We start from the raw sequence: 16,390 nt of genomic DNA, 5'->3' as shown, positions 1-16,390 counted from the left end.
ACTGGCTATTTACATTACTTCTTTTCCTACCTACTGCAGTTTGCATCTAGGACAACATTTTCAATTCTCTGAATAATTTCTTCCATATCTATCTTTCCTTTTTCCTTCCAAGCATCTTCCAAAACTGATCCTGTCAACTAAAAAAGCAGGGGTCAGTAAAATAAGAAATTCCATAGCGTATTACAGAAATTCTAAAAAGATATCAGTAACAGTTCAAGCATTCCCTAAACAAGATGAATTTAGCGAGTTTAATATTCCTAATTCTCCTCTATCATCTAATAGTCAGTGATTTCTATGCCCTCTGTATTTCTCTTCACTGAGAGAAACTAAAAAATAAATGATAGCAGAACTTTAATCATGGGTTTTATGTCAACGACTTTTATATTCCCTGTATGACTAAGATAGGCTATTAAATTTTAATGAACATATCACTTTTTTGAAATATAAAACATGCAACATAGAAGCTTTGAATTAAAAAAAAACACACAAACACGCATTTCATCAGGAAATAAATGAGTTAAGAATTTAAACAGGTAATCTATAGAAAGTAATAAGCAAATGGCTAATAAACATGAAGAAATGCTTAGAATCATCTATGACAAAACAAAAACCAAGATTGACTATATCCATCACTATAAGGATGTAGAAAGAGATGTACTCATTCTGCTGATGGGGCTATACTCTGGTTCAGCATTTGGAAGGCAAATTAGCCATTACTTGTCATAAAGTACATATGCTCATCGACTCACCAAATCTGTGTTTAAGAATTTAACCTACAAAAGTATCTGCACATATAAAGACAAGAAGAAATATTACAAGCAATGTTGTAGTGGCTAAACTGAAAATAATCCAAATATTCATCAATAAACATTGATAAATGTTATGGAATGAATAAACAATGCATATGCATACGACAGAATACTAGGAAGTTATTCAATAAGAGATACCTCTTTTATTGTGTGTGCCATGGAAAAATTTAAGATGTTTCATTAGGTGGCAAAAACAAAAAAAAGCCAAAACAGAGTAAGATCTTATTTAGTAAGAGCACATATACAGAGATAAGAAGGGAAGAAGACAGAATTTGCAAATGGAAATGGTGTAAAGGACTTCCATTTTTCACTTCTGAACTTGCTTCACATATTACATAGTAAGTATATCTTGCTTTTCCAAAATAATTGGGAAAAAGTAAAATGTCAATATTTACCTTAAAGTAATAACTTAATCTTAAATTCATTTGAATACTATACAGACTTCCCTTCCTCTAAATCATAATAGGTAAATTAGTTAAATAATTTAAAAAAAAAAACCTACCTTCAATAATTTTACTGCACAAATTAAATTGTCATCCATAGGATTAGAAAAGAGGGCATTCAGCAATTCTCGAAGACCAACCTGAAGAATATCTGCTCTTGTAACCTGTCCATTTGTTCCCTTGATCTTTTGGGACCAAAAAAAAAAAAAAAAAAAAGAGAAAAAAACAAAAGGAATGATGCCAAAATATAATACAGATACATAAATGAACAAGGCGTTGGCAAAATAAGTGTTTTAGCTAAATGACAAAAGTCATCGGAATACACTCTGATATCTTCACAGACTTAGAATTACTTTATATGTAACTAAGACCTCTAATAAAACTGGTAAGCTATGGGTAAAATTTAATATCCATTTATCACAGAGTCAGCATAATTTAAGGCCACTTTGATGTTACTGCTTCATAAAGCTTTCTCTAGTTTGTTCAACTACCACTTTTTTTGAACACACAGCATTTTATTCTGCTTTTAAAATATTTTAAAATATTCTGTTTTGCATCAGAGTGGTATATGTATCTTGTATCACTGGGTAGAAGAATTTTAGGTGCAGGAACTAAACCTTATCTTTACATCCCCCATAGACCTAGCATCATTATCTCCATATAGAAAATGCTCAACAGTATTCTTATTTTAGACTGCTGTTCATATTTTGGCTTAAACAAAAATTAGACTGAAAAAGAACATGGCATAAGATTTTCAAAAAACTAAGTCCACCTGTGATAAAAAGGCATAGTAAGGCTCTGGACTGGACATAGACCTTTTAGATACAATGACTGAGATGCACATTTGATAGATTCACATTGTCTTATGATGTTTCTGATATTATGGCATTTATGATCTTAGGTTCTCAAATCAGAGTATAAAGGTATAAGCTTATATCTGAGATTCACTAATTTAAAAAATCAAGCAGAGGCTGGGCGTGGTGGCTCATGCCTGTAATCCCAGCACTCCGGGAGGCTGAGGCGGGCAGCACCTGAGGTCAGGAGTTTGAGACCAGCCTGGCCAACATGGTGAAATCCCAACTCTACTAAAAATATAAATATCAGCCAGGCGTGGTGTTACGTGCCTGTAATCCCAGCTGCTCAGAAGGATTCTCAGAAGGTTCTCAGAAGCAGGAGAACCACTTGAACCTGGGAGGTGGAGGTTGTAGTGAGCCGAGATCACGTCACTGCACTCCAGCCTGGGCAACAGAGCGAGACTCTGTCCCCGCCAAAAAAAAAAAAAAAAAAAAAAAAAAAAATTCAAGCAAATCCATTACACAGTAATAATGCTGTGCTGAATGCAGCACTTCTATTGCCTACTAACAAGCATATACTTAAGTATACCACTCAAATTTATAAATACGTTTAGCTGTAGACTTCGTACAAATGCATTTTTATGTGGAAGATTAATATATAAAATAGGACAAAAATAACTATTCTTAGGGGTTGGGGGATTGGGGAGATGTTGGTCAAAGGACACAAAATTTCAGTTAGGGGGAATAAGTTCAAGAGATCTCTTGTACATCATGATGAGTATAGTTAACAATATATTGTATACATGAAAACTGCTAAAAATTTTAAGTGTTCTTAACAAAAAAAAAAAGTAAAATAATGCATATGTTAAATAGCTTGATTTAGCCATTCTACGATGTATACATATATCAAAGTGTTGTGTACCATAATTTGTCAATTAAAAAAATAAACATTTTTTAAAAAACTATTTGGGTGAATTAGAGTGAAAAGCCTAGTCTCTCTTTTCACTCAGAGTTCTGCAGAGTAAATTGCTTTGAACCACCATCTGAAAGTCAACATACTAAACGTATTAACATATAAGATGCAAGAATTCAAAAAGGTATTACTGTTGATATCTCAAGAACTTAAATTTGCATGTAAACCACAGCTTCCTAAAGCATGCAGACTTTTACCTCAGTAATTATTTCCCAACATCCTGCCCATGAGCAAATGTTATGGACAGACGGTCCAGTAAACGTAGGTGCTGAAACATGTTTTCTTTCCTCCTTCATTTCACTCTTCAGGTTGTAAAAATACAATATGAACACAAATTCCTCATTGAGATCAACTTATGTTCTCAGGCCTTGTTAGTACTTAACAAAAGAAAAACTTCTCACCTCCAGGTTAAGATAAAGTTCTCCCAGAAAGAGTACAAATGCATGAAATCGTTTTCGAGTAACTTCATCCCCTTTTGCAGCTTGATCTTTAACTTCATATTCAGTGCGACATCTAATTAAAGACATATCTTTTATAATCTCACATTGCTTTGCTTTTTAAATAGTCAAACAAGATAACCATTTGTCAGTTTGGTTGTCCACAGCAAGAGGCAAGGACAATGTCCCAATGCTCTTTCTACAATAAAGAAACTGCTTATTGAAGAGGCTAGATTATACACCATGTTTTTGTACTAAGACTCCCAGTTTGAAAAAACTGACAGTTTTATTTTCAACTATTTTTATCAAATTTGTAATATGTTTAAGCAACACACGTATAATCAGATTCATAGCATACTGGCAGCACCAAAGAAGGGTGAGGGAGCCTCACCTTATTTGTCTTACAGGTTTTTTACTAAGAAAGCACTGATTTTACATGTCTCTGTAAATTTTTTTATACTACAACTTTGAAAAGGATCTTTAAATACAGACAGACAAACACATACACACACACACACACACATGCACACAGCCTCCAATTGAAAATAAAATGAATTAAGTCCGTTATTCTTGTAATTTCCATTATACGTATCAGAGAAGTATTCATGTGAGGAAAAAATTCCCCCATTAAAACAATTAGAAAGCACCGGACTTGTTCTCTATTTCCAACGAGACTGACAGCTTCAAATAACTGATTTTTCCTTGCTCTGTTTGCCCCTGACTTGACCCATTTGCTTCACACAGATGACAAAAAGAAGAAATCCTCTTCTTGGAGCTTATTGTCAGTCATAGTTCCTACAAGGTAACTAAACTAGGCACAATAACCCTGTCACTGCCTTCATAAGTGAATTACGGTGTCAGATATTGTTACTAAAATAGATTTTAAAACTGGACTGTAAAAGTTTATCATTTTGTTATTAAGTATTTTTAATCTTTATTGGTAAGGTGAGAAAACTCTGGGAAAGTAACTTGTTTTATAAAACTGGTTTTGACAGTTTTCCTTTTAAAGACAAAGGGAAAAGCTATGGGTACTGAATGGTTTCCATGCAGCCAGTTTAGGTTGACTTTGTAAAAAATTTTTAATAAAGAAAAAATAAACTACCTCTTGTTCAGTAATTGACTCTGGGTCAGTTTGTCAACCACGAAACCCCAGCACAGCTTATTGTGCCTTATGTGGCCAATTCCAATGTTTACAAGGTATATTAACTGAGCAACATCTTCTGTTTGAGTCAAACGTGGTAAGATATTTGTTATCTTGTACATATTAAATTCCTCATCAGAAAAAAGTTGGGATATTTATAGATAGTACATTCTGGTTAATAATGGAAGAGATCTGTTAATTAATGCCAAATCAGTTATATAAAAACACCTGTTGGCTGCTTTTCTTTCTGTTACAACTTTGTTGGCAAGAGTTGATGAAATAACTTTTTTCATAAAATGCTATGACAGATTGTACGTTAGGAAACGATTATGTACATGCAAACATAAATACCTACATAATTGACTAGGTGAAAAGTCAAACGTTTTAAGCTAAAGATTTTCAATTATAAAAGAAATGTACGTTTATTTTGGAAAGGTTAAAACAGAAAAAGTACAAAGAACAAAGTCACCTGTAATACCACTAAAAACAAGAGATAACTGCTGTGAAGGTAACTTCCATTCCATCTTTTTCAAAGTATGTATATATTTTTTAAAGAGGTAGCAGAATTATGCTCTGCTTTCTTTACATTATTATCTTTGACAGGATTACAGTACTATAGAAGCACATATGGTGGGTAACAGTCAACGAGAATAGAAGAGTGGGTCTCAATCATAGCTATACAGTAGAATCACTTGGGAAGCTTTAAAAAATCATGCCCTAGCTCCACGTCATCTAATTACACCAGAATTTCAAATGGTTCAGACAGGATCTCGGCTTTAAGTATTCAGGTAACTCTAAGGCACAGCGGCGGGTGAGAAGCACTGAAAAACATGAGTGAGCATTCCTGGCGTCCCACCACCTACAAGTACCCACTTTGAATCTTTACAGAAGCTACAATTTGTGTTTCTTTAAGTATGGTTAGATATCTTTTTATAACTTTGTCATCTGTATTTTTCGAAACTGTTTTGGGCCATTCCAAGTATTTTTATTATTATTATTATTATTTTTGAGATGGAGTCTGGCTCTGTCACCCAGGCTGGAGTGCAGTGGCGCGATCTCGGCTCACTGCAACCTCCGCCTCCCAGGTTCACGCCTTTCTCCTCCTCAGTCTCCCGTGTAGCTGGGCCACAGGTGCCCGCCACCACGCCCAGCTAATATATATAGTATTTTTAGTTTTTTTTTTTTTTTTTTTGTATTTTTAGTAGAGACGGGGTTTCACCATATTAGCCAGGATGGCCTCAATCTCCTGATCTCGTGATCCACCCGCCTCGGCCTCCCAAAGTGCTGGGATTACAGGTGTGAGCCACTGCGCCCGGCCTATCATTTCACTTTTAAGTCTCTGACATATTTGGGATTTTAGCACAGAGAGTGACACAGGAACTCATCTTTTTTTCCTAAATGACTATCCAGTTATGCTACCAGCACAATTTATCTTTTTATCAACAGCTTGAATTTTCAAAGGTCTCTGGGGTATACTTCTAGAATCTTTATTCTGTTCCACTGCAGTTTAACCACACAATGGAATGCTTTGCAAGCATTAAAAGTAACTTAAAAAAACTAATGGACAAACTATAATAAACTTGAAGATAACCTTGTTATTGAAGACATCAAATTATAAGAAAACTAGTTTTCCCTAAATTAGCTTATAAATTGAGTATTATCTCCAAAATATCTAACATATACTAACAAGACGTGTGTAATTTCAAATACTGATTCTAAAGTTCATTGGACGAAACAAGCATAGCAAAGAATATTCGACAGGCTGGGCATGGTGGCTGATGCCTGTAATCCCAGCACTTTGAGAGGCTGAGGTGGATGAATACTTGAGGTCAGGAGTTCGAGACCAGCCTGGCCAACACGGTGAACCCCATCTCTACTAAAAATACAAAAATTAGCTGGGCATGGTGGTACGCACTTATCATCCTAGCTACTCGGGAGGCCGAGGCACGAGAATCGCTTGAGTCTCGGAGGTAGAGGTTGCAGTGAGCCAAGATTGAGCCACTGCACTCCAGCCTGGGTGACAGAGCATGACTCGGTCTCGGAGGGGGGGAAAATTCCAGAAAATGAACAAAACACTAATTACCCTAAGATGTTTTAAAAAATTATAGCTTTTGGCAGGGGGGGTGGCTCACATCTGTAATCCCAGTACTTGGGGAGGACAAGGCGGGTGGATCACCTGAGGTCAGGAGTTTGAGACCAGCCTGACCAACATGGTGAAACCCCATCTCTACTAAAAATACAAAAATTAGCTGGGCATGGTGGCAGGTGCCTGTAGCCCCAGCTACTGGGTAGGCTGAGGCAGAATAATCACTTGAACCTGGGAGGCAGAGGTTGCAGTGAGCTGAGATCGTGCCACTGCACTCCAGGCTGGGAGACAAAGTGAGACTCTGTCAAAAAAAAAAAAAAAAAAAAGAAAAGCTTTTTAATAGCGATTGTATGGTAATAAAAAGGAACAGAATAAGTGATAAATGGAATGAAAATCCAGAATCAAAACCCAAATAATGCAGTGTGATAAAAGTGGCAGTTCAAATCAATAAGGAAAAATGGATTATTCATTTTTACTCTAATCTAAATAAAATTAAATCCTTATTCAAACCAAAGCTACCACAGTAATAAGAATTACATAGGTGTTTATTTTTAAGATCTTGGAAAAGGAAGGCCTTTCTAAACACAAATCAAATTCACAGACCATTACAGAAAAAAGACTGGTATATTGAACTATAAACTTCAAATATAATGCACATAAGAATGGGCTGCCCTATTCTTTCCTGCAGCTTTCTGTAATATATGGTCTGAGGAATGGTTAAATTCTAGTATATTTAGTAGTTTTCCTTTAATTTCACATTTACACTCACCTTTGAAGTAGCAATTGGCGGAAGTTGCCACTCTGTGGGCTAATTGTCAGATGATGGGACAGGTAATTACACAGGCGAGCTCCCATATAAGAAAAATTTGGGATAGACGTGGCCTTTTAAAAAGAAGAAAAGTGTCATATGACATAGGTACATCATTATTAATGCAAATCCTTAACAGCAACATTCTAAAGAGAAAAAAATTGACTCACCAAACTGACCATATATACAAGCCTTTTGTCATTGTTAAGCTTAAGGAAATTAAGTTCACTTTCCCTCCCAACCTTACAGCAAGAACCACAATAACTCCAAAAGAAAAAAAAAAAAAAAAAAGAAAAAAACCCATCAGTTACCTGAGGCTACCAGAAAGCAAAGAGACAATGTCTCCTGTGCTAACCCATTTTTTTTTTTTGCAGAAAATCTGTACATGGCCACAGCACAGTGACAATTATGAATGAGAATATTGCCCAACTGTTGAGCAGTGGGGCTTCTTGAGGCAGGAAAGCACAGACTTTAGTGTTTGGCAGTCCAGGACAAGATTCCCTGGCATTCTTCTTCATGACTTTGGATATCAATAAACCTTTCTGAGCTTCAGTTAGACTTTAAAGAGGTGATTAATGGTACCTGGCACAAGCAACTGACACTTAAAGAATGCTCCAAGAATGACTGGGTAAAGAGGAAATGAAAACAGCTAAGCTACTTAAAAAAAGAAAAAAAAAAAAGACAGTAAGAAAACACTACACATCAAAGATTGTGTGATATAACTGAAGCAGTGTTCAGCAAGTTTAATAGCAATTTCTAAAGAATAGTGGAGAATATAGTTTACAATCTAATATAAGGTAAGAAAACACACATTAAAAGGTTAAGAAGCCAGGGACAGTGGCTCATGCCTGTAATCCTAGTACTCTGGAAGGCCAAGGTCAGAGGATCACTTGAGGCCATGAGTTTAAGACCAGTCTAGTCAACAAAGTGTGACTACCATCTCTATAAAAAATTTTAAAAATTAGCTGGGTAGGGTAGCATGCACTGTAGTCCCAGCTACACTGGAGGCTGAGGTGGAATGATCACTTGAGTGCAGGAGTTCAAGGCTGCACACTCTAGTGTGCGTGACAAAACAAAGCCCCGTCTTTAAAAAAAAAAAAAAAAAAGAAGAAGAAAGAAAAAAAGAAAAAGTTAGGGGATTTGGCCACAAAGGTAATCGAACATAGAATCGAGATCTAACAAATGTCCTGCTGCCCCTCTGACCCTATGTTGGGTCTACTTAGTAATTTTTATTTCTAATTATTTCCTTGCTCACATGGGGCCAGTACATGTCACATTAAGAGAGAAAGAGTGATTTCTCCTGACATCATGTATGTTTAGCTGGTACCCAAGACTTAAAGTTCATACTTACACTTTTCCCATTATTGGCACTGCATGTTTTCCTTTAGCTTCTTTTTAATGTTATAACACATGATTTAAAGACAAGTTCCACAAGGCTTGTCATTCAACAGTTTCCTGCTTCCCTACTTACACACCAGTTTTACTCCCAAAGACAACCACTTTTGACTCCTTCAGCTAAAAATATTTTAACCCGCGTTATCTCCACACTACATACTTTTTCAGTTTAGATGTTTTAGCTTTTTTATTTCTTACTGCAACTGGAGCATCCCTAGTTCAAAAATCCAAAATCCTCCAAAATCAGAAAATGCGAGTGCCCACATAATGCCAAAAAGAAGTGGAAAATTCCACACCTGACCTCATCTGACAGGTCAGTCAAAACACAGGTGTACAACACATAATTTATTCAGCATCCCCAAAGGAAAAAAGACCCTGTCAACCCCCTTCAGCTGTAATATACTTAGGTATCCTCCCTGAGGTGTCTCATTATATACTGTATATCCTAAATCTATAAAAATCCAACATCGGAAACACTTGAAATCCCAAGCATTTCAGATAAGGGATACTCGACTTATAATTTCCCATCATGGAAGATGAGCTTTTAGCTTTCACTCTGCTTAATTTCACCCCACTCTACTGTTTCCTACTATCACAGTATGGTTATGATTTTATTCATTTGCTGTGTTTTCATTTATAGCTGAATCTTGCATTACACTGCTTTTACCTTTTTTCTGCACAACTTTGTTTTCCCTAGACTCAGTTTTTCCTACATTTTTATATTCTTCTCATTGATTTATCCCTAAACTCACTAGTCTGTAAATTTCTTCTCATATCTTACAGCAGATGTGCTCATCTTATTACGGAAGTCTTTCCTAGAGTCTTCTGACCTAGTCCAGTGAAGCCTGGCTGCTTCAGACCTACTATGCATGCCATTATTGTTTTGAGATCTCCTTTGAACCATCATCTGGACAGCTCACTTAGTCTCTCCTGTAAAGTTCCTTTTCCTAGTTCCCATGTCTTCATCCATGGCATAATTCCTCTTTTTGACAGAGTACCTCCTTTGTTAATTTCATAAGAAGGGTTACAACAAAATTTCAAACTGGCTGGTCAGTGTAAAAAGATCTAGATGGTCTAACTTTTTAGATTCTCAAGCAATCCTTTTAGTCTCATTCCATCCTTATTCTAGAACCTTTTAGGTTTTGCACTGCAAATCAGGGTGATTCTCAGCTTTACCACCACTGGCTTGGATCTGCCAAGTCAGGTACCACTCACCCACCTGCTTTCTAGTCTTCAAAACTAGTGCTTTTTTTTTTTCCTCTTCTCTGTCCTTATGTGCCTTTTAAATATCCCCATAGTGTTATTTTAGTGGTGTTTGGGAGGTATCAAAGCTGAATGTGTGTTTAATCTGTCATCTTTTATAATACGTCCTTATTGTTAGTTGCTATGAGTACATTTCCATAAATTACCTCAATGAAACTTAGCAGCTATTGATAAACCTATGCATCATTGATCATAGAATATTAAAACATTAAGTATATTGACTACATATTTGACAATCAGAGAAATAGTTGAAGCTTATCAGGTTACTGACCCTTGGTCCAGCCCTGAATAAGTATAATGCAGACTACTGAGTAACTGAAACTGAATAGTGGAGGAAGCCAGAAAGGCAACAAGAAATAAATATATTTGTTTCATTTTCTTATCTCATATTCCTTTTCAATCTATTTATCGGCAAAAAGCAGAAATGAGAACAAATCGTGCAGTTCTGTCTTCCTAACATCTCAGGTACTTCCTCAAACCTGACAGTTGGCTAGGTAGTCTTGGGGTCCAGTAACCATCCAGAATAACTTGGAAAAGCATCCAAATGAAACATTAGGATAGAAAATAATCATTAATTTGCATTATAATCTCCCTTCCATATATTCCAAATTTGAGTTGCTCTTGTAGCAATGAATTAAAGAACCTAAAGTTTACATTTCTGATCATGGCCCATTTTTTTTGACCAGTCTCACACTAAGTTTGTGTTAAGCCAGTGTTGTCTACTGTATTTTTCACTTTTAAAATAGCATTAATGAGGCCAGGTGTGGCTCATGTCTATAATCCCAGCATTTTGGGAGACCAAGGCAAGCTGATCACTTGAGGTCATGAGTTCGAGACCAGCCTGGTCAACATGGTGGAACCCTGTCTCTATCAAAAATACAAAAATTAGCTGGGCATGGTGGTGCACACCTGTAATCTCAGCTACCTGGGAGGCTGAGGCAGGAGAATTGCTTGAACCCAGGAGGTGGAGGTTGCAGGGAGCTGAGATTGCACCACTGCACTCCAGCCTGGGAGAGAGGGCAAGGCTCCATATCAAAAAAAAAAAAAAAGTGTTAATATGCTAATGACCAATATACTGGGATCAAAACTAAATGTTGTATAATGAAACAATTTCAATTGACTAAATTAGATTTTCAAGGAATTAAGATGAAATCCTTAAATTTTAAAAGAAAGCAAAGACAAGTAGAAATGTTAAGACTCAAGACAGGACGTTTTATGGTCTGGCTTTCTTTTTTTAAAGACTTATTTATGAGGCAAGCAAATTCTCTTAATTTTTTTCCTCCCTTACTCTAATACTACTATTCAATTCAACACATAGCGGAAAAGAATTGCAGTCTTTTCTGGTACTGCTAATCTCAGAGCCTGCAAAACAAGGGGCAGGGTTTACTTGGGTGGGTGGCACTTATGTAGCCTTCCTTTTCAGTGCCCATATCACCTTCTATACTACACTGCCTGTATAGAGCTTTGGCCGAACAGGTGAATACTGCCTATAGAACCTTGACTACACAGGTGAACTTGCAATCCAGTCTGGCTCTGCCCTTCGATCCCTAACTACAGGAATTTTATACAAGACAGACTTAGAACTCCCAGAAACTATAAAGAGTTAAGTGTGGAGGCAGGTGATCATGAATCTGGTCTCCCTCAAGGAGTAGCCACTATCCTTGGGCTTCAAGGAAGCTATCTGAAGGTCATTTCATGCTATAAGCCAACATACCTGTTGATAGATGAGTTCCACAAGTTCTTGCAAAGCATCATCTGTTGTAACGCAACCATTCAGGGTCTCTGCAAACTGTTCAATTTCAGTTTCAAAACTGCCAGGCTGCTCTGTAAGATGATTCAAAAAATCCTGAACATATTCTGACAGAGTAGGATAATCCTCACAACCATCCTCATAGGATTCCTATGGATCAAAAATGAAAAAAAAATTTTAATCTATGCAACTGGCTGAAACACACAAAGTGCTATGTCTCTAGCACAAATGCTTTTTTAAAGATCCTTCACATGATAAAAATTTACGTTCATCAATGAAATTGTCAATTGAGCTATTTTTCTTCCTTGCCTAAAAGCTGAAATGTTATAATATTAACAGCAGAAAGGTTCTGTTTAGCAGAATAGGGAATTGTCTTCTCATTCTGGGTCAACTTCTAAGACGGCTGAGAAATAAAGTTTAAACCAATATATCAGTACAGTGCCAATACAAAAATTAAGAATCGGATCTATTTACGAATGAAATAAGATCTAGGATTTGCTTCAAAATGGAAGGGGAAGTGTGGACTAGGGATATAAAAACAAGAATGGCCACATGTAGCTTACTGTTGAGGCCATGAGGATTCATTATACCAAATACTCTGTATTTCTGCAGATGTTTGACAACTTTTTTATTGGGGGGGAAAAAACACAAAAACCTAGTAAGTTTTATCATCTGTTAATCCCCAAGGGCAAAGAAATGCACAAAGTTGCTCGAGTAACTAAAATTTCATTATAGTGTAAATGGAAGGAGATCTTTTGGCTGCTACATCCAGGTTTCTAACAAAACCTTGATAGCAGCAGTAGTTTCCAGCTAATGTGGTTTCCACCACTGTCACCTTTGGCAGTTCCCAACCTTTTCATTAATGGCAGGAGGCTGAGTGGGTGAGTTTTACAAAAGATAATAGACTTGGGCAGCAACTTTCACATCTCAGGGCCTGGAATACCACCCAAAGCGCCTTAAACTTTACCAAACAGTTAAAATCTAATAATAACTATATTGCTTGATGAAATTTAACCTTCTCCAAACAGAGTCAAATGAAAAGTCACATAGGCTGGATGCGGCAGTGGCTCAAGCCTGTAATCCCAGCACTTTGGGAGGCCAAGACGGGCGGATCACGAGGTCAGGAGATTGCAACCATCCTGGCTAACACAGTGAAACCCCGTCTCTACTAAAAAATACAAAACTAGCCGGGCGAGGTGGCGGGCTTCTGTAGTCCCAGCTACTTGGGAGGCTGAGGCAGGAGAATGGCATAAACCCGGGGGGGGCGGAGATTGCAGTGAGCTGAGATCCGGCCACTGCACTCCAGCCTGGGCGACAGAGTGAGACTCTGTCTCAAAAAAAAAAAAAAAAAAAAAAAACAGAAAAGTCACATAAAAAAGTTACGACTACAAAACAGAAGCATTTTGTGAAGGGGTTAAGTTCTAAAGTCAGTGAGTGCATAGAGGAAAAAAAAAGTCATATGTGGTCAAAACACCCTTAGAAATGCTCCACGTTGGAGAAAGTCTTTTTTTTTTTTTTGAGACAGAGTCTTGTTCTGTCGCCCAGGCTGGAGTGCAGTGGTGTGATCTTGGCTCACTGCAACCTCCACCTTCCGGGTTCAAGCTATTCTTGTACCTCAGCCTCCCAAGTAACTGGGATTACAGGCATGTGCCACCATGCCCAGCTAATTTTTGTATTTTTAGTAGAGACAGGGTTTCACCATGTTGGCCAGGCTGGTCTCGAACTCCTGACTTCAGGTGTCGCCCACCTCGGCCTCCCAAAGTGCTGGGATTATAGGCGTGAGCCACCGCGCCTGGCCCAGGACACGGTCTTAGGAGAAAGACTAACACTACCAATTGTCCAGCTGTTCCTCTACTGTTGGTGCTTGGTATGGTTTTGGCTGTGTCCCCACCTGAATCTCAACTTGAATTGTATCTCCCAGAATTCCCATGTGTTAGTGGGAGAAACCCAGGGGGAGGTGATTGAATCAATGGGGCCAGTCTTTCCCGTGCTATTCTTGTCATAGTGAGTAAGTCTCAAGATATCTGATGGGTTTATCAGGGGTGTCTGCTTTTGCTTCTTCCTCATTTTTCTCTTGGTGCTGCATGTCAGATGTGCCTTTCACCTCCGCTATGATTCTGAGACTTCCCCAGACTTGTGGAACTGTAAGTCCAAATAAACTTCTTTTTCTTCCCAGTCTCGGGTATGTCTCTGTCAGCAGCATGAAAACGGACCACTATAGTGCTACTACTTCAAATGACCACCATTTGGAGGTCATGTTGTACACTTTTTATGTATCTTTATTTTTTGTTTTATTTATTTTGAGATGGAGTCTCGCTCTGTCACCCAGGCTGGAGTACAGTGGCAAGATCTTTGATCACTGCAACCTCTGCCTCCCAGGTTCAAGCGATTCTCCTGCCTCAGCCTCCCGGAGTAACTGGGGCTACAGGAATGCACCACGAGGCCCAGCTAATTTTTTTTTCATTTTTAGTAGAGATGGGGTTTCACCAGTTGATCAGGATGGTCTCGAACTCCTGACCTCAAATGATCCACCCACCTCGGCCTCCCAAAGCACTGGGATTACAGGTAAGAGTCACTATGCCCGGCCTATGTATCTTTAGAGACTGAAGGGATACTTAGCAAAAGTTGCATGTACTATGAGAGGCACTCAGGAAGTAAAACCAGCTGTAGAAACAGCAGATTCATGTGCCTTTTTCATTCACGTATAGTGTTCATTGAATAGAAGGATATATAAACTCTAATACATTAAATTTTGGTCACACATTTGAACCCAAGTTAAACACTCTACTATATAGGAGGTATTAATATTGATGAAATTATTTACTAATCATAGATATTATAGCTATGACTCTGAGGATTAAGTGAATTAATCAAATTTGCCTAGACTGGTGAAGATCACATAGTAAAGCACAAAGTGCTCAACAAATGAATTACATTTTAAATTTCTAGGAGAATACTGAGTCATATTCCAAATGTAAAAACCATATATTCATACATAAATGGGCTAAAGTATAAAAAGCATCCAAAAAGAATGATACAAAGCTGTATTTCTTGGCACCTAGGATGGTACTCCAATTAATAAGCTAATAGCCACCAGCTGCATATAAGATATGTGATAGACACCATAAGGGCTTTGCCTGCCTCTTGTTTAACCTACAAAATTTTGAGGTAAGCATTATTATCCTCCCTTCACAGAAGAAACAGGCACAGAGTAGTTAAGTCACTTTGGTTATTCATTCAAAATGGTGTGGCTGCTGAGTGTCTACTAAGTGCTAAAGACTGTCTTGGGGATGGGATACTGCCATGACATGAATAAAGCAGACAAGGCTCAGGCTCTCCTCTCATGGAGCTCATCGCCCATGATGGAAGACGTATTTAGAAGTTGAAATATACTACCAAAAAAATAAATAAATAAAATAAAAATAAATGAATAAAAAGCAAAAAGCCAAGGAAAGATTCTTAGAGTTAATATATAAACTGAGAAAGAAAAAAAGATCCAGCCATACAAATATTTAAGGAAAGACATTCTCTGTCTTTCTCAGGGCACAAAAAGCACACAGGCCCCAAGGAGGCCTAATAGCTTTGAAAAACAAAGACAATAGAATACAGAAGCTAAGGAAGGGTGGTAACTAATAAGGTCAATGAGGCAGATAAGGAGAGAGATCTCAGAGGGCTTTGGGGGCCAAATTAAGGAAACTGGCTCTTAAGGGAGTAGGAAAAACAGGATGGGGGAGAGGGTTTGAGCAAGGAAGGACCATGCACCAACTTAAGTGACTGTGCATGGTCACAAAACTAGTTAGAATTGGGGGCAGAACAAAGTCTATACTTTTAACTTCTATGTGAAACTCAAATGACAAAAGCTTAAAACCCAATTTTGACTTTATGTACAAAGATGTTCATTGCCAAAAAATCCATGTAACAATCCATTAACAAGGAATTGGTTAAATACATTATCATGTATCTGTATAATGGAATATCATATAGCCATTTAAGAAAACAAGAGACAACAGTACTTACCTCTAGAGTGAGAAAATGTTCCCATTATAAATATTGACATTATAAAATTGTGAAAGCAGTTAGGCATAATTGTACACATTCACATACTTAATGTTAACTACATACATATGGGAATTTCATAACTAAAAACTAGTCTTAAGTTTTTGATATACAGTTGTTAGTTTTATAGACTTGTAGTATCCTACCACTATTAATGACAAGGAATAGGAGAAAGGCAAAGGTAGGGGTCCCAGCTGAAGGTACTAATTTCCTATTTCCATCAAATGTCATTCTTTGTGGCAAAAATGCTGCTTAGAACACTGATTTGCAGTCCTTTTTTTTTTTTTTTTTTAAATCAATAGAACTCTGTTAAGAAAATGTAAAATCTGATAAGTAAAAGAAGAAAGTAGAACTGCTTTGAATATAGCAGAACAGAGGATCCAGAGCCTGCCATTTTAAGCAAAAAAGGAGGGATAGAGTATTTGGAACAGACAG

At 37.3% G+C, this 16,390-nt stretch overlaps 1 protein-coding gene across 5 annotated transcripts in view; it reads right to left on the bottom strand.

The window, feature by feature from the left end:
• The window catches only part of LOC105487486 (poly(A) binding protein interacting protein 1), a 31,049-nt gene that overhangs the window by 9,124 nt on the left and 5,535 nt on the right, over positions 1-16,390 (bottom strand). For all 5 annotated transcript variants that reach the window (XM_071098955.1, XM_071098957.1, XM_011750948.3 and 2 more), the window contains exons 3-7: positions 11,864-12,049; positions 7,453-7,565; positions 3,421-3,532; positions 1,312-1,437; positions 31-137 (exon numbers count right to left, since the gene is read on the bottom strand). In XM_071098955.1, coding sequence (XP_070955056.1) covers positions 31-137; positions 1,312-1,437; positions 3,421-3,532; positions 7,453-7,565; positions 11,864-12,049 — 644 coding nt within the window. The remainder of the gene's footprint in view (positions 1-30; positions 138-1,311; positions 1,438-3,420; positions 3,533-7,452; positions 7,566-11,863; positions 12,050-16,390) is intronic.

Source organism: Macaca nemestrina, chromosome 6, assembly GCF_043159975.1.
Source record: "Macaca nemestrina isolate mMacNem1 chromosome 6, mMacNem.hap1, whole genome shotgun sequence".
In the NCBI taxonomy this organism is placed as follows: Eukaryota; Metazoa; Chordata; class Mammalia; order Primates; family Cercopithecidae; genus Macaca; species Macaca nemestrina.
This window is presented reverse-complemented; position numbering and strand designations above follow the sequence as displayed.